General features: G+C 38.5%; 2 protein-coding genes across 2 annotated transcripts; both read right to left on the bottom strand.

Annotated features, from left to right (window-relative positions):
* Positions 1–7686: 7686 nt before the first annotated feature.
* LOC149162462 (uncharacterized) lies at positions 7687–13178 on the bottom strand. Its single transcript, XM_089437274.1, has 3 exons — positions 12767–13178; positions 10392–11012; positions 7687–10115 (listed from the first exon to the last, which is right to left on the bottom strand). Exons 1-3 carry the CDS (start codon positions 12906–12908, stop codon positions 7726–7728), a joined length of 3153 nt encoding a protein of 1050 aa, XP_089293400.1. The 5' UTR covers positions 12909–13178; the 3' UTR covers positions 7687–7725.
* On the bottom strand, positions 12868–17390 carry LOC149162461 (uncharacterized). The gene is made up of 4 exons (XM_089437275.1): positions 16610–17390; positions 16144–16506; positions 14862–15764; positions 12868–14043 (listed from the first exon to the last, which is right to left on the bottom strand). Exons 2-4 carry the CDS (start codon positions 16364–16366, stop codon positions 13175–13177), a joined length of 1995 nt encoding a protein of 664 aa, XP_089293401.1. The 5' UTR covers positions 16367–16506; positions 16610–17390; the 3' UTR covers positions 12868–13174.
* Positions 17391–18802: the final 1412 nt, after the last annotated feature.

Here is an 18802-nt window from a genome sequence, read left to right as displayed (position 1 = left end):
TACTGGAATTATGGGTAGAAATAGACCTTCTGCATATAAGGATATCCTAAGTCACAAGATGAGACTATTTGCTGCTAAATATTGTTTTGGTGAATTATGGGGGAACCCACTATAAATCTAGAAAACAAGTACAGCCAACCTTAGTCCTGCTGTGAAGTCCTATTTTTTTTAACTTAAAATAATAAAATTTTATAAATTTATATCCAGAGATCTCTAGTTAAGTTAATTCTTTGCTTGGGAATCTGTATTGATGGTTGAGTAAAGTCGAGGGGTGTCAGCCACCAACTACTGGAATTATGGGTAGAAATAGATCTCTGCATTTAGAGATATCCTAAGTCAAAAGATGCAATTATTTACTGCTAAAAATAGTATTGGTGAAATATGGGGCAACCCACTATAAATCTACAAAACAAGATCAGCCTTGTAAAGATTGGGATCCTTTCTAAAAATTGCAGCATGACATTAACATATGCATAAATTTGCATTAATATTCTCTCCCACTATATCTAAATTTATCTCCCTCATGAGATTTCCAAAGTTTTTTAGTTTGATTCTTTCTCCAGTCAATTTTCCTCCTCTGACCTCATATGTGTTGTTCAGACCATGAGTTTCCTTCTTTTGAAGACATTCCTAACATTAGTGAGAATAGGTATTCCTAATAAGCTACATTTCTTAGTTAATTCCCAGGAAGAATCTCACTTTAATCACTTTAAGTGAATATTTGGACATGGGTAGGAGAAACAATGTTGGACAGTCGTAGGAACCAGAGACCTTGCCAAGGGGTGGGGGGGGGGATATGTTTACAATTTGATGACAAGTTACACTGCTTTGAGATTTAGGCATGGCCCTTGATGTGCGAGAGCACCCTTGTAATATTGAAATTTTCTCCAATTGGAATGAAAACTTATTGGCTGGGAAATCAGCCATTATTTACAACCCTGAGTGGGTTCAATTGCCTGGTGTTCCCCTGCTACTTTATCAATTCTTTGCATCAATTGGTGCTCACAATAGGGAACATAATTTGTCATTAAACCACAAGGATGTTTAACCCCTGCCCAACCTATCAATACGCATATTCACAGGGGAAACAGAGATTCACAAAAAGGTGGCCAAAAATCTTTGACAACTGTAGCTTCTAAAGCCATACCTCAGAGCATAAGATTAGAATATTTGCTTGTTCATAGACTTGAAAGCCAAAGTAATTTCAGCCAAAGCCTCTTCAATTGAATTGACTTGCGAGAAAGCCTAGACCAACGCAATGAACAACTAAACTATTTCCTCTCCATTGCAAAATTGTCATCCTCCTGCTGCCATTATGGTATCCCAAATAGACATTAGAATTTGGGACAAAGTTGAAGCCTAGACGACACAGGTCATTCAAGCCCACCCCTTGTGAAGGCAGAGTGACTGGACAAAGACACAATGCAAATGAAAGCCCCAGCTAACAAATGAGCCTTGGAACTTCTAGAACAAAAGATTGATCTGTGAATCCCAATAAATTCTCATGATCTTAGACATACAGGAGAGTGTCGTAATGCAGTAGATAAACTTTTGGAGTCCCAAATATGATCAAGAGAACTGAATAAGTGGTACAAGTAGATAATTTTGTGTTCACGGGAAACCAAAGTCTGATATTTGAAAACCTTTACACTAAGCCATTTAGCAGTGTCATTGGACATAAAGCTGCCACGCAGAGGCACCCCCAAGCAAAGTTCCTTACCAAAAGAAAACCAACAAGCAGATGCCATATCTGAGTAACAGTAGACTCTTAAGCCAACAAACCATCCTCAGAACTTCTAGAACAAGAGATAGATCTATGGATCCCAATCAATTTTGCATGCAGCATAAAGGAGTGTCTCAGAACGCAGCAGATGAACTTCACCCTACTTCCTGCATGATCATACTTTTACAGTAAATTTTTTTAAGGCCAACATATGGTCAAGAAAACTAAAAATGTGGTCAAAGTTGATATTTTGTGTTAACAAGAAGTTAAACTCTGAAATTAGCTCCAAGACATTTAGCCAGCGGCACGAATTGAGTGGCAACCATGCCAGACACACATCTTAAAAACAATGTTTTCAAGTTGCGGTTGACCCCTATTAGAGGTCCTTTTGATTATTATCAAAATAGATAGTCGGATGAAGGGTATGGCTAACATACATTCATGCACACAACAATGGGCACAGGAGTAAACCTCAGATCTTGAATGGCCAACAATGTCACGGAAGCTCACCAGCTCATGACAGGTAAGGAACTCTTTCCATAACAAAGTGTGCAAACAAAAGAGAAGACTTGTTCCACAGAAAGGCTAAATTGGGCTCCATGATACAAATGATCTCAAAAGAGAAGTTTCCCAACTTTTGCTTCACTTGTTCAGACATTTCAATTTGATAAAAGAACAGAGTTCTTAAAAGGTTAGACATGTCTACACTAGCAAACCATTGTTTTTGGTTTTTGACTTTAAAAAAAATGGAAATTAGAGTAAACTATTCACTCAAGAGTCCAGACCAACAACAGATCAACTTTGTAAGAGTATTCAGAGACTAAATTTGTCATTTTCACAGAAGATATATCTAATATCAATATCTTACATTTGAAGAACCCAAACTGTCTGAAGAGCCTACATTTAAGCATTATTTGGAGCATTATGCCGCAATGGAATAATTTAAATGGCAGAGTGGGAGAATGCCAATAGAGCTAGAACGTCATTTCTTACGGGCTACGGCAAGTAACTGGTGCAAATCATGTTACATGTTAAAACACATTGCCCAAAGAATTGGTCATGGTCAGCAAAAAGCTTAAAAAGAAGATATCTGATAAATAGCTCCAAGATAGAGCTGGAAATTTGAGAAAAGCAGATAAAATCGTCCAGTTCTGTAAAGCTAGAATAGCCCAGATTTGAGTGCATTGGCAGAATTTCTGTTAACCATGCCAAGCTGCAGCAGCAGATATGACCAAACAGCAGAAGGACACAACACAACTATGGGACGATGTTGTCCAGAATAAGCATGCAACAACCCAGTCCAGACAACGTTATCAACCTCTCACGCTAGATGATTTAATAAAAGCCCTTAAGACCATGGTAGTTAACAAATCTCCAGTCCAAGAGGGATTCATGTGCAGTTTTACAAGGCTGCATGATAACTTATGGGATTTAATTATTATTATTATTATTACTATTATTATCCAATTTTAAGGTCACGGCCAAGCCAGACACCAAATTGGTGTATGAGACCCCCTTGTTTGTGGGACAAGGAACCCACCTCTGCACAGCAATTTGACTGCTAAGTCTATAAAGACATATATACTCTACCCCCTCTAGTTTTGAACCTGTGACCTCTTAGGAGGAAACACATGCTCTTAACCATTGGGCAATATCACTGAAAAACATTATCAACTAAAAAGACACAATAGTCCTGACAAAAGAAATCCTGAAATCACTAGATTGCAACCTATAAACTCTAGTATTATCTTCTACAAAATTTTGTCTAGATCAAGTTTGTTCCGCCTTTCCATTTAAACCACACATTCACTGTTCCCAATTGCAGAATATACAATCTTCACAGCATTATGGACACGAGAGAAAGCATGTGATGAGATGGAGAAACAGACCAAAACTCTCTTGTCAAAACCGTTTTTTTGAAAAGGATTAAGTGTTACAAGGGAAGCGACTTGAATTATATGAAGTCACATGCTATGAATGTAGCAAGTCATATTTGGAATTACGTAACAGGGAGGTCGTACAGGATTTTGGTACAGAGAGTCTCCCCTTTATGTATTGATATCCACAATGTTTAATACATGAATCAAGCACATCATTATCTCCTTTAACATATTTTGGTTTGCATACTCCATCCACATTTTTGCATAGCCCGAATTGTGATCAAATTTCAATGGATATCACCCCAAAGGCTTTGGTCAGTTTAGATAAAGCACAGAAGGGTTGGATCCAACAGTGGAAAACAAGGAGATTCCCACCGTTGGGCAAGGTTCAAATCCCATGAGGGCCTAGCGCAAAGCCATGAGGACACTTAGGACACTTTAAGGTAGTGGTCAAATATGTGGTCGCACCCAAAGAGATTATATTAAATGGTCTCATGACCCATGGGCAAACAAGTGGATCAAAGCCCACCCCCATGTCCTTAACTTCTAAATGCAGTGGTGTCAGGTGTTGGGTCTCATGACCCATGCACAGACAAGTGGATCAAAGCCCACCCCATGTCCTTAAATTTTAAATGCAGTGGTGTCAGGTGTTGGGGGGGAGTGTGGGTGTTCTTTCGCCCCAGAGGACAAATCGAAGTAACTTTCTCTTGGAGTCTTAACACACAGACAATCAGAATAGAATCCCATATAAAAACTTGCACACAAGTTCTCCTCTGTATAAAAGCAGTGGAACTTGACTGATTAGTCATTTGGAGTTTGATTAGCGAGTGGACCAATTCATGCACAACATAGAAGGACAAGGAAGGATTACTTCATCTTCTAAATCCATGTGGTCGAGCTTGAATAGTTAGCCAGATGGTGATTCTTAGGATTACAGGAATGTCACATATGGTTCAACAAAACCCTCCGGAACTTTTCACTGTTCATGTGTGTTATGAAACCAGCAGATGAGTGGTGTATGTGACATGTTTAAATAACCCCACTGGATGTCTGACATATCTGTTTCCGCAACACCACCTAACTCCAACAGATATATACTCTATATTTTGGCAGGTTTACAGCTACAGCAGCATTTTTCTCCCTTTTAAAAATCATAGGCTAGCACTTCCAAGGTGTATGTGACATGCTAAAAAAAACCCACTGAACATCTGACATATCTGTTTATCCAACAACACCTAACCCCAATAGACATATACACTATATCTTGGCAAGATTAGAGATATAATAGCATTTTTTTTCCTTCCAAAATATATAAGCTAGCATTTCCAAGGACATCGGTATACATAGACTAAAGGATATGTGTTGGTGAAAAAATTAAAATAATTCTGAAAGTTGACTGGCCTCATAATGGATCTATAATATTTCATTTATTGAAATATTTCCGTGCATAATTAATAAACAAATGAAATTAGTTCTAATCTTTCACGGCAGTTTTTAGAGAGACATTAATTTAAGTATTTAACTCAGCTTGGGCCGGAAGAAATTGGTATACATATATTCTAAAGGGTATATGTTGGCATGCCAATTATCACAGGTAGGTATTAGCTATAAAATGAAAATAATTATTAAGGTCAATTAGAATCATAATGGACCTAATATATATGGAATAATGAACATTGAAAATTTTCTGCGCTTAATTAATAAAGAAATGAAAGTAGTTCTGATCTTCCATGGTGAGTCTTTGAATATACATTGTTTAACCAAGCTTGAGCAAGAAGAACACCATTTGCAAGTTCAAGGATGGTTCATATATTCTACTCATTCCGAGCGTATTCCATGCCAGGTAGAAACCAACTATAGAAAAGAATTCAATTAGAAGAATAATTTTGTAATTATCAATCTTAAACAACATCGGATGTAGCTTTTCATTTGAGGTAGAGAGATAATCAAACTAGGTAGAGAAATGTCAAAGCTTGAGAAATCCAACTTTTCAAGAAATGATTGAATTAATAAGCTGAAGTACAAAAAAGAGGAACTTGTTCCTCGTACTATATAAGATTGGCTTTTAAAATGTAAAAAGAATTAATAAACCTGCATTGTAGGCGAAGTTAAAATCTCTACATTGCTCCTCAGATCACAAGGCAGAAACTTAATGGAGGATTGAATGCATTCTTATAAATCAAATTTTGAATCATTCATTAAAATCATCACATGGATATGAAAAGGTTATTACACACTATCTAACATGTTTACAAAGATGATGTAAACTCAAATCTGACTTGCCGTGGCTGCTACTGCACATTCCAGCTGCCTTCTTTACAGGATTGTCTGATAGAAGCTTGGACATATCAGAGCAAAGTCGTTGTATGAAGTTTGAACACGACATAACTTCCAATGGCAAAGTAACATCTTTGAAATAGCCATATGCCACTCAGCCTCTCCAAGGAAGCTGACCCTGTAATACAAGAGCAGAGTTATAACAATGAGTTTAAATGAATAAGAAGTGAAGAAAAAAAAGAATTACGTAGTAACAGAAACTTTGTTAGAAACCATACCTGCACCTTCACTGGAACCATTTTCATGGAATTATTGGCAGGTGGAAGAACTGCGCAGACTTACAACACTGGCGAAATGAAGCTGGTCCAAATCAAAAGCACCAAGGCCTCCATCGCATCTCAGATTTACTGTCCCAGCATCCTCAAAAGTCATATGATACAGAAAACAATCCAATAATGCTTAGGCATGAATGAAAGCTATTAAGTATTCCTTTTGTTGTCTTCTGCATCTCTGGAGTCCGCTGTCCTTGGCCGACTCTCAACTGTCATAGAGTGGTGTGCCCAAACAGAAGAAACTGCTGGCATGTTAACTCTGAGCAAATCATTTCCACTTCCAACAACCGTACCAGAATTCCACATGCTCATATTCAAACCTACATTTCCAGAACCATGTAAAATGGCTTGCTGACCAAAAAATGAGTTCTCTCTGGTGAATTGGGAATTTTCAACACCCACTGCAAAGGAATGTGCCAATGGCAATGGCTGGTTATTTGTGATAACAAGTTTACCTGCATCATTTGCATGGCAAACCCTATTCCCTGGAAAATCCTGGCCTTGATGAAGTTCTTTGCTAGAATGACTACCAACAAAACGATGTTCACGAGAACTATGCCAGTCAGCAATGGCCAAATGTGCATCAACAACTGTACCAGGTAAAGCTTGGGATGAGCTTACTGGCACTCCTAACATGGGTCCCACTGTGCAACCCATATCTAGATCCTTATTTCTACTCAACATACTGGAGAGATCAGCTATACCAGGTACTCCAGATTTCAAATCAGAATTAGAAGCACTAAGATCTCCATTAATTATTAAAACATTGCCCTGGTCTATGCTTCTTTTGATTCCCAAACCTGTCACTGCATTCTGATCATCTTGCATTCTCTTCAGTTGCTCACACCCCTCAAACTTTTGGGAGGGGGAGGCACCTTCCGGACAACTATTATCACATTCTTTGGTATCACGTATAAGTCGCTGAGCCATACGTGACAATGCAACTTGGCTATTCTGCATATCATTTTCAGAATCAGATCTTTTCACAAAACAAGCAAGTTGTCTACCATCCAGTAAATTATTCCTTCCACCAAAACCCCCAGCAGATGTACTCTGCCATGGAAGATTGAAACCATGACCCTGAGTGAAGGACGGGCCAATCCGCCCCAAGCCCGAAGGAACACAGGGTGTACCATCAGGATAAGTATCAGGAAGGCCCTCAGAAACAGAAACTACTACAGTACTAGCTGGTACAGAGACCAATGAAAAAGCTGGCTGTGAAAATGCATTCTCTGAAGGTGAAGGAGTTACGTTCATACACGATGTGGGTTGGGACACGAGAACCTGACCAAAGAGTTTAACATCTCCAGCCCGTGTTGGATGGCTCTCAGCAAAAGCCACAGGTTTTGATTGAGGATGAGCAAGAACCTGCATGTCGACTTGGGATTCTTGCAAATGTCCACTGTCATGTTGCTGTGACTTGGGTATACTTTTTGGCTCAATGGGGATCTGGTAAATTTGAAGCATCCTTAGAACTTGTGATGCTCCTTTATGCAATGATACTGATTGACAATTATGTATATAGTTCTTGCCGTTGCATTTTTTCTTTTTCAGAAAGGATATCAGGATTTTGGACCTGCTGATGATGGGAAACTTCTGAATTGTCAAGCAAATGGACTGGCAAATTTGTCCATATGGGCTGTTGTTGTTTCTCTGATTGCAGATTTTGCTGGTGATGATGCAGCTGAAGCACCAGCTGTTCTTGTAAAGACCCTAATATGGAATGTTGCTGTTGCTGGGAAAGTTGATTACTCTGTACCAAGTGGTACTGCTTTTGTTGATCATCATAATGTAGTTGAAGCTGATTCATTAACTGCTGTTGGCTCGAAAGTTGATGTTGGTTGATCACCTTTTGGTGGTGGTTTGAAGATAACTGCTGGCTGGCTACAGCTGCCTGTTGACCAAACGCCTGAATGGATGGTTGTTGTTGCAAGTAGTGAATATTCTGCTTTATAGCATGTTGAGCATGATGGGAACTTTGGGATAAATGCTGTGGTTGGTTCTGTTGCTGAATTATCACTTGAGGCTGTGGTGATGGCAATATGTTCTGCTGAAAGCTCTGCACTGCCTGCTGCTGCAAAATCCATTTTTGTAGTTGTTGATTACCCTGACTCTGATAATCTTGCTGACAGTGAGCAATAACTTGGGAAGGCTTCTGCTGCTGCTTAATTTGATTTACTACTTGTGTCTGGAGATTGGACAATGTGGATGATGTCTGTGATTGCTGTACGCTGGCAATTTGCTGTGTTTGCTGAGGAGCTGCTAACTGTGGTTTTGCTGGAGTTGAATGTGAAAGTGATTGCTGCAGGACTATATTTTGAGGTTGTTGGAAACCAGGAGGAGTAAGTACTGGCAATGCCGATGGTTGGAACAATGGAAAGAGGCCATTACTAGGTACTGATTGCTGAGTGTAGCCATTTGAACACATCTGCTGGAATACTTTTTGCATCCCACTAAAAGCAGTAGGATCTTCAGCCTGCCATTTGCCCTTACCAAATAATGTAAATGATAAAGCATCTGGCCCCGGTGCACCAAGCATCGTACTAATGCTACCATTTACATTCTGGTCAGATTTTAGGCCAGATTCATCTGATAATGATGCTGCCTTATGATGTGCAAGATTATACAATGTGTTGGTTGAATCTGAATCATCCACTTTATGTTTTCTGTTTGCTGCACTCCTTGAATTTGTTCCTTCCCCTGCAGTAAAGCCTAGCTTTGCCTTGGAATTCTGAAAGTATGTTTTAATTTGAGTCATAGATTTTGCTGGAAGACTTTCCTGTAAAAGAGTCCAATCCCTACCATACTTCCTTATTATGTCAACAAACTTTTCCTTCTCATCTTGTGTCCAGGATGTAGCTTCCCTCCGAGGTTTTGATTCCCCTGCACTGGTGTTTCCTCTGGCCTTAGGCTGACCCGTGGGGGCAACTATAGAAGCATTTGTACTCGTGGGTGCAACAGAAGTTTGATTAGAACTATTGTGTGACATATGGGTAACATCTGAAGATTCTTGTCTAACCTGACTAAGAGGATCTGGTTGCAAATCCTTTTCTTCAACATCTGGTCTTTCAATTGTATCAACTACAGATGTAGATTCATTAGTCTCATCCTCTCTCCCAGATTTCGAATGGGGTGTGCTTGGAATTTGCTCATCCTCCACACGTCCACAAGTTTCTGGCTCAGTAACTATGTCTGTAGTTATACCAGGATAGTCAACTTCATCCTTTAGTTCAGAGAAGGGTTCAGGGAATAGAACTTCAACTGCTTTTTCAGTTACCTCCTCAATACCATGGTTCAAAGCCTTCTTCACAGTGTCCTCTGGTAAAGCATCCTTCAACTCTGTGATTAAAACTATTGATCTTTCATCTTCAATATTCTGTTTGTCGTCATCTTTATCAGTGTCTTTAGACTCAGCTATCAATGGTTCCTCTGTTGAATCTGCACTAACTACTCCAGCAATGGCATCAGAACCTAATGGTAAACATTCACCAACATTTGTTGCATTCACATTTTTCGCATCATCTTGCATTCCACCCATCCCCCTACAATTCGAATCTTCCAGAGCTACTGCAGTATTAAGATCTTCAGTATCTCCTCCTACTTGTTGTTCTGAACCCTCATGCATACTCATTTGAAAGGATTCCAGAACCTGGTCAAGTCCAAGCCGCTTGCGAGTTTTACTGAAAAAGGCTTTGCACTGCCCCTCACTTTTTGTTGCAACATGTTGAGAGATGTTCTTAAAATCTTTACCAAACATTGCAAGGGCAGTCACAAAAAGCTGCCTCTCATGATCCGTCCACTGGGAATCAAATTCCTCTGTGATAGTTGTTGCAAGTCGTGGACTTTGAACAGCATTTACTTTATTGGAATGTTCTGTAGTCACATTTCTTCCAGTGACAGAACCTACAGCAGAACCATCTCTAAGAAGTGTTTTCACTGAAATAATTCAAAACAATTGCTTGCACTACAAGGGCAAACTGAAAATTCTTGAACCAAGGGAAAAACAAAACAAGGTAACATAATTTTTAATCTTTTACAATTACCTGATTTTTTTGGATATGCATTTCACTTGAGACAACATCAAGAATAAAATGCCGAAACTATAAATCAAACCAAAAAAATATAAAACTGAGGTAAAAACATGCCAACGTCACACAAAAAAATATTTTTTACAATTACCTGAATTTCCTAGAGGGTTATCAAAGTTGCTTGAAACGACAGAGACAAACTGATTGTTGTCTACATTCTTGCTTAAACTACTTTGTGCAACCCCGCCATTGTCACTATTTACACTTGCAGGATCGGGCAGATTATCAACAGAAATAGCAGCCATTTCCCTCCGCCGATTGCTTGGAGGAGTTGTGGTAGCTAAGTAAGCAGATGGAACTGAATAATCTCTACGGTTCTTAAGTCGCTGCCTACGCCGCACCATCTCAAATTCATCAGATTTCTGGTTCCTGTAGTAAAACTCAATACAATCTGCAACAGTCTTGTGCTCTATGAAAGATGCAATTTTCTGGAAGTTCTTGTTATACAAGAAGAAAGTGTCCAAAAATATCTTGTTTTCCTCTGGTGTCCATGGATTTATTGTCTTCCGTTCCTGTTCAAAGGCAATTGGATCTTCAATTAGAGCATTATTAGAGATAAACCTAGCGATAAACCTTTGGATGCTTATCTCCTTCTCATCCAAAATCTGACATGGCATTTTAAGGTGTGTTCTCTGATAGCCACTCAAGGGCTCTGCCATAAGTTTTTGCATTGTCTGCACCTCATCCGATGCAGCATCCAACTTTGCATTACCTGCTTGAAATAATGAAAAAAATGTAAATTAGAATGCCACATTCCAATCTCAGTCCACCATTAATTAGATAAAATAACATAAAATAATTCTATTAGTGTCCACGAATACAAGGGTAGGTCAATGGGACTGAAAGTACAATCCAGTAGCAACATATAGGACTGAAAAAGCTCTTACAAGCTGAGCCTAAAAGGTAAAGCATAAAATTAAAGCTAAGCTACTGTATGCAAAAATTAACCAAAACCATAATTCTAGAATTGCAACAGAATGAAGGTGTCCCTCGAGAACCATTGACAGCAGGAGTAAAATATATTATAACATGCCTAAAGCAAAATTAGACAATTGATGCTAGAACAGAACACGTTGACGCATGAGAAAATATAATTACCCTCAAATAGTTCATAGGAAATTACTCCTGTATCAAAATAAGATGTTGCAGTCCATAGATGCCAAAACATCATACTAGGAGTTGCCAATTTAGTCAAGTTTCTGTCATCATTTCAGTTGGTGGAGAGAACATTTCACTACTCCACTCACTGTTTCTGGACCAATTCTCTGTGTTTTATGAAAGTTTTTAGTAGTTTGAAGCTTTGAGATATGACGAGTCAACATATATCAGCTCTTACAAAGCTGAGCCTAAAAGGTAAAGCATAAAATTAAAGCTAAGCTACTGTATGCAAAAATTAACCAAAACCATAATTCTAGAATTGCAACAAAATGAAGGTGTCCCTCACGAACCACTGATGGCAGGAGTAAAATATATTATAACATGCCTAAAGCAAAATTAGACAATTGATGCTAGAACAGAACATGTTGCCCCATGAGAAAATATAATTACCCTCAAATAGTTCCGAGGAAATTACTCCTGCATCAAAATAAGATGTTGCAGTCCATAGATGCCAAAGCATCATACTAGGAGTTGCCAATTTAGTCAAGTTTTTGTCATCATTTCAGTTGGTGGACAGAATATTTCACAACTCCTCTCTACTCACTGTTTCTGGACCAATTCTGTGTTTTATGAAAGTTTTCAGTAGTTTGAAGCTTTGAGACAGTGACAAGTCAACATATATCAGTTGCAGACTATTTTTCTTCATTCTGAGCTACATCCAACAAGATATTTTTCTCTATCTTTATTTTTAATTAATTTGTAGACTAAACACATGTAACAGATTATATCACTTGTCAGTCATATTGACCACTACAGGTCACTTGTCAGTATTAGAATAATTATTTGTTTTATATAGCATTTCATGTTCCTACAAAACAATAAGATTGTTGCTGAAAATTCTTGAATGTGTCCTTTCTCTCTCTCCCACATTTCGTGCAACTTCCCAATGAGAAGAATTTTACCATTTCCATGGAGGTCCTATGGAGCTCACGTTTTTTGTTATAGACAGTCTCCTATGATGTCCATGTATTTGAATGTATTTAGAGTACAGAAAAGGTCAAATACTCCAAACAGCATGATATTTGTCAACCAAAAAGTTATCAAAAACCACGACCCACTCTAACAAAATCTTCTACCATTTATCAATGGTGTCTTAGCTAGTTGGTAAAGTGGGGGTGGTGATATTCCCCCACCACAGTTTGATTCCCCCTTGGCCAAGCTAGCCCCTTGATGTCATCAAAAAAATCATATTCAAAAGAAAGAAAAAACCTCTTTCATTTGAATGCAAGTAATTTCAAGTTGCTGATTCACACAATTTAAAGAATATAAAGAACACATAATCACAATAGTTTTCAATATAAACCATACCAGATAGACGTAACCGATGAGATGTGCGTTGGCTAGGAGTCAATGTCCCATTTCTACGGTCAATATCACACTTTTTGACACCCTCTGAACGATCACTCCACTGACAAAGCCCTGCCTGCTCATGTTTCCATGTCTCCCTCATTGCACGATACCTAAGAGAAAGAACTTGCTCCCTGAATCTGACAATTTTGTTTTTCTCTGATAAAATGTCCTGCAGCTGTTGTTTGATTCTCTCCTTGCTTTCTGTACTTTCTTCCTGAATCAGCAAGTCCTTAGACTTGCCAACAGGCACCCTACCAGACTCAACTTTAGCATCTGGAAGAAGATTAGCCAATACTTTGGAGGTACGCTCAGCTTGCTCCTGATTGTCATTATACAAAACTTTCCAACATTCGCTTGCATCATTTTTTAATGAAACCCCGCTTTGCTGGGAATGTTTGAAAATTGGCCTCTGGTATTTATTAATAAGTTATTTGCATTAACTTCCTTAGAGTCAGTTACTCCTGTCATCTCCCCTGGGTCAGAGAAAGAAGCTGCTGATTGTGAACTGCCCTTAAGGCTGCTTCTTTGTGAATTACATCCATCTGCTTGGATGATTCCATCCTCTCCTTTACTGCTTACAGAAACCGTAGGAAAAGAATCAAAAGATAATGAACGGTGAACTTCAAATGATGACTGCTTGGAATCAGTCTTGCTGTGCAGACATAAAGAATTCTCCTGAATTCTTGAGGATGACATGCCTATCTGATCATCAACCACTTCCTTTCCTGCTTCCCTCACCTCTGTGGTATAGGTAACTTCTCCCAAACCATCCTTTTGTCCCAGGGCATGCACATCAGGTTGAACGTCAGCCACGAGTAAGTTTCTAGCCACATCCACCATTGAATCATTTTTTGCTGAGACGTTTGATGAGGAATGAACTTCAGGTTGAACCTCGAGCTTTGCATACTCTTTCTCGGTCAGATCAAGTTCTAACTCAAGCTTTTCCAACCTCTGTAATATATTTGCCTTCAACCTACCTGAATCATCTTCACTGCCAAATTGCCCTGGAAGCACAGTTTGCGGTTGCATCTGTATAGAAGTCTCACTGTTTTGGCATAGATTTGACACAAATGAGGCATCTGAATTTTTGCAAGAATCCAATCCAACCATCTCAGTAGGCATACTTCCAACCTCTTCAATTTTCTCAATTTCATCCCCAATACCAGGGCCTGCAGCTTGGTCCATTTGTATTGCAGAAATGTCCTTATCCATTTCAACACATGCACCACCAGAACCTGCACATGTTTTTTATTTTGCAGAAAAAGAGTATTATAACCATAAAATAGAAATCAATTATGGCACTAGAAGCTACTTATAGACACAAGTTCAACGAGAATAGAGCTATAATGTAGGAAAACAGCCCAAATAACCATCACTCCCAACTCATGTAGAAGTTGCTAACATTAATGGAAATTGCAAATGCAAACTCGGCATACAATATTCCTAGTAAACGATGACCCCGCATCGTCCTGAAGATGAACTTACGCTATTCTGAAATACCATATTTTATTATAAATAACTACTACAAAAATATTTACTATGTAACATGCTGTAGTCAAGACATGATTTTACATCAGTACCCAGTCCAATACAACGTAAATCATCATTCTGACATATATATCCACTGAGCACTGTAACTTTGTTAATTTTGGTGAATCTCAAAAATCACAATATCTCATAATAAATGCCATATATCATTTATAGGAGTAACAATTTTGCATAAATTGTAACAACATTCAGAACACAAAACAACAACCCAATAACCCATTATGTGTGCAAGGCATCGATAATCAATGGCATTAAAAGTTTGAACCATATAAACAGAAAATTACAACGAAAACATAGACTAATAAATTAGGGTTCAGGATAAGTGAATAAAACCACAAAAAGAAGTCCATACTGGGTACATAATGACTTCTGCACTCGAAATCATGCCAGTTACAAAACCATTTATATGTGTCACGTAGGAAGTAAATGCTTGAAAAATATAGTTTGCAAGCTAGGTTGCAGGAACAATTAACAAAATTATAAATAACAGTTATATAGCACTTACCATAAGCAACCACCTTTGTAGACAGTGCTTCTTGACCATGCCCTGTACCTTGATGAGGACTGTCAGCATGACTTAATAAAATTTCCTCTGAACAGCTACTCCCCCTGCCCCTCGACCCAAGGCCGTCTTCAGCTCCTCCAGTCAACTTTTTCTCATACTTAGCCAGGCCTTGACCCCAGCCAAGTCGAGGTCTCTTCCGGGGTGAAGTCTGACTACCATCATCCCGGCCTCCATCAACAGTGTAATTGCCTGGAGATGAAAGAGGAGAATGCCAGTTGGAAGAAAAAGATCCCAACACATCAGATAAACCTTGTTCTCGGACAGTTAACTCCTTGAGATGACCATTGTTGGAAACGTGCGTACGTAGAGGCAGTGCCGAAGATGGCCTCCATTCCTGGTATGACCTTATATGATAACTGCTGCTTCCCGTTGAATCTCCACTCCCACCATAGCCATCTTGTTCTCGTTTTCCAGCGATGTCCTTGTGCGTATTCAAAGCTGTTGCAGCCTCATAACTGGAGGACCCTGTTCTCTTCAATATTTCAGACCTGCCCCAAATTTTGTCTCGATACTCCATGTCCATCTTGAATGGAGAGTCCCATTCGCTGCATCTTGAGTGCTCTCGTGCTAAAACACCTTTTCCTGTAAAGCTGTTGTGAGATGACTGTGCCAAAGGAGAGATCCTCGATTGCGTAAACAATGGAGAACTAGGTTTAGAAAATCGATATCCATCCAGTTCTCTAGGAGAGTCATCAGCACTAGAACAATCAAGCCTCGGGCTTGGAGAAGCAACTCCTCCCACTGAACTCCCACTTCCACAACGTGCTCCTGAGTCAACAAGGTTCTTACTTCTAGAAATGACATCATCATGACACCCATTGGACGATACTCCCACGGATCTTCCTGGAAAGCCATATAAAGATAGTCATATACGAGGAAGTTATTATTCACGCTACTGGAATGCCTCAAACCCGAAGAAAAGCACAAAGCCTAAACATATAATGATCTTGTATAAGTAATAGAAATCCGGCCCAAACCCGAAGGGGGATACCATGATGCCAACAGATTGCCCTGTACAGCAAAATGAAAAAGCGTTGCTGGCTGCACAAATCTTGTACAAAACCCACACCACCAAAAACAGACAGATCGGCAATTTCCTTTTCCGGTGGAATATTAAACCGATGCCAAAACCCTAGATTCTCAAAATCAACCTAATACATAAAATACTTCCAAGGAAAAACGCATGCCACAACAAAACAAACCAGCAGAACAAAACACATACCCGAATACGACGTTAGCTCGCTACCGCCCCCAGGGGCAGGCCGCCGCTTGCTCGCCAGTGCATCCACAGAAATGGAACTGGACAGCCTTCTCGTAAAAGCGTCCCTCTCCTTGCGCTTATCCTTACCACTGTCTGATGCGCATGAAAAGGAAGAGTCACGAGGCATCGGGAAGACGTCACGAGGTGTTCCAGTGCGACCATCTGCCCTGCCCGAGCTGGACATCTATCACCTTAAGCCCTTAAAAAATAAAGAAGCCCGCCCAAAATATATATCTTCTCTGCAAAATCCTGCTTAATATTCACCTTCACCTACTTTGCATCCATCTAGCTTCTTTCCTGCGTATTTTCTTCAACCTTAAGAATCTACACCGCCAATTTTGTCAATCCCTGCTAATAATATTCGTCCCTAACCTAAAATATTCCCCTGAAACCTTGTAATATTAATTTCAAAACTATAAATATTTACCTTAAACCAAACTGCAAATATATCTGTCGTTTCCCCTACACATTTCCTGTGACCCAGAACATTTTTACAACGCTAACGAAACCTGCAACGACATTTATGCCTTTACCCAAGCTAAAATAATTTCTTTACCCATTCTAACCGGCCCTGCGGCCATTTTCAACATTCTGCCCAGCCTCTCGTTTCATTTCCCGCAATACTCTGTTCCGAGCAATCGTCCTACCTAATCCTTTCAATATTTCCAGAGCTCTGTCCGCAATCTCATTGCCAGAGCCCATCCTGCGCACGTATCACTAAAAGCCACCAATTCCACCTCATAACACGAACAAATGGCCCCAGAACCGCCGCTTCTGCCGTAATAAAGTCTCATTTACGGCGAAAAAACAGTCTCTTAGTGAGATCTTGCCCTCCAGCGTGCAAATCTGAACCTCATACGACCAAGAAAATTTCCAGGAAGCCGTCCACGGAAGCGCCGTTGGAATCCTCCATAAGACCCGCCGGAACAACCAAAAAATCCAATCGAATCCAGAAAGCCACAGAGGGTTTCGTCTGGTCACAGAAAGTTTCTAAGAACAGGAGCGCCTCCGCCTAAAAAGCCTGCGCTCGCTCTCGGCAAATGCCAATAACATATACAGTGCTGCAAGGTCGTGGTCGTGGTTTCGATCTTCCTATCCTCCACCCATTTCATTTTTGTTGCCTTCTTTTTCCTCTCCTTCCAAACAAAAACAACGGCAGCTGGAAAAATAGACCATATCAAAATAACTCTGCCTTTTCCGCTTTTTTCTCCATCATACAACAACATATACTTAATGTATATCTTACAACTTCCAACGAAAAGTAAAGGAAAAAAAACAAATATAATATATTAAAATAATCCTCTTATAACAATAAAATAATAATCATAAACCTCATACTTAATGTATATCTTACAACTCCCAACAACAAATTAAAATAATAATAATAAATTTAAGTAATATTATTATTATAACATGGCCGGTCAAATCCAAAGCAGATGTGCATGGCATGAAATGGGATGAGGATGATGATAAGGCTGAGAACCCATCAACGGAATATTCTCGCATTTAGTTCCTGATTTTGATTTCTTTTTATATAATAAGGGTGAATTTTTTTATTTCCAGTGAATTTAATTTTATGAAAGTGGTGTGAGTGGAGGTGGGGTTTAATTACCCCGCCGAATTCTTTTACTTTTTATCATAAATGAAATCGGTGTTTCACAATGCCATGAATTACTTTTTATTAGCTACGTGTCACTTCACGATAGGCTTAAAAAGTGTGGTGTTGAAGAGCCTAGGGTTAGGGTAGGCATATTGACTTTGAATAAGGATGGATTCTTGGGGAAGAAGCATGTGTTTTTTTTTTCCTTTTGTCAATGGTTTTTCTTAAAATGTCAGTCATATTCCCTCCACCAAAATTTAAATTTTCATATTTATCTTCATTTTTCATTTTGTATATTTGTTAAGTGATTTAATAGGTTGTTTTAATGCGTGTCCGCTTGCTGTTTTTATGGAATTAAAGTTTATAATTGGTGTTAATTACTTTAAATTAGGTGTTATTGGTTAAATACGAGAAATAGTTGGAGGATTTTTCATTATATTTTATTTATAAATAAATAAATTGTTTATTCAATATAGCTTTAATTATATTTAAATTTAAATCATTTTATTTAATTATAAGATTTTAATATTAAAATTATTTTTTTAATGAAATAAAATAAAATAAATAATTTAATAATTAAATTAGTTTGAATTTATCTTAATTTTAAATTTATTAAAAATTGAAAATTTTCTTTTTTAAAGTGCAAATAAATTGAAAAAATCAAATTTCTTAAAGTGTAAATATTTTCCTAGAGTATAAAGAAATTGGATCCTCTACTTGGTAGATTCATAATTAAGATGGACGGATATAAATTGTTTATCTATATCACCCATTTATGTAATCAAAAAGTATTCAAAAACAAAAAATAACATTTTCATTTCACATGGATAAAAGGTGTACTATTGGATGTTTGTGGAGAATGTGATTATGTATGAATATGATTTGGAGTTAAGATTTTCATTTCACATGGATAAAAGGTGTACTATTTGGATATTTGTGGAATATGTGATTATGTATGAATATGATTTGGAGTATGTGATCTTGCATGAAGATGGCAAGGCCAAAACATGGTCCCTCAAA

The sequence above is a fragment of the Pinus tabuliformis genome, chromosome 5_2 (assembly GCF_031772625.1).
Source record: "Pinus tabuliformis cultivar Carrire ecotype Pingquan chromosome 5_2, CPIR1, whole genome shotgun sequence".
NCBI lineage: Eukaryota > Viridiplantae > Streptophyta > Pinopsida > Pinales > Pinaceae > Pinus > Pinus tabuliformis.
The sequence above is the reverse complement of the archived record's forward strand: the minus strand, read 5'-3'. Positions and strand labels throughout refer to the sequence as shown.

Coding starts and splice junctions, on each gene's coding strand:
- LOC149162462 (XM_089437274.1), bottom strand. CDS start 12,908: ATGAGGGAGACATGGAAACATGAGCAGGCAGGGCTTTGTCAGTGGAGT. Junction 11,013..12,766: donor TCATCGGTTACGTCTATCTG/GTATGGTTTATA, acceptor TATTTCAAGCAG/GTAATGCAAAGTTGGATGCT. Junction 10,116..10,391: donor TAACCCTCTAGGAAATTCAG/GTAATTGTAAAA, acceptor GTTCTGCTGTAG/GTTCTGTCACTGGAAGAAAT.
- LOC149162461 (XM_089437275.1), bottom strand. CDS start 16,366: ATGTCCAGCTCGGGCAGGGCAGATGGTCGCACTGGAACACCTCGTGAC. Junction 15,765..16,143: donor CGAGCTAACGTCGTATTCGG/GTATGTGTTTTG, acceptor ATGGCTTTCCAG/GAAGATCCGTGGGAGTATCG. Junction 14,044..14,861: donor TACAAAGGTGGTTGCTTATG/GTAAGTGCTATA, acceptor AAACATGTGCAG/GTTCTGGTGGTGCATGTGTT.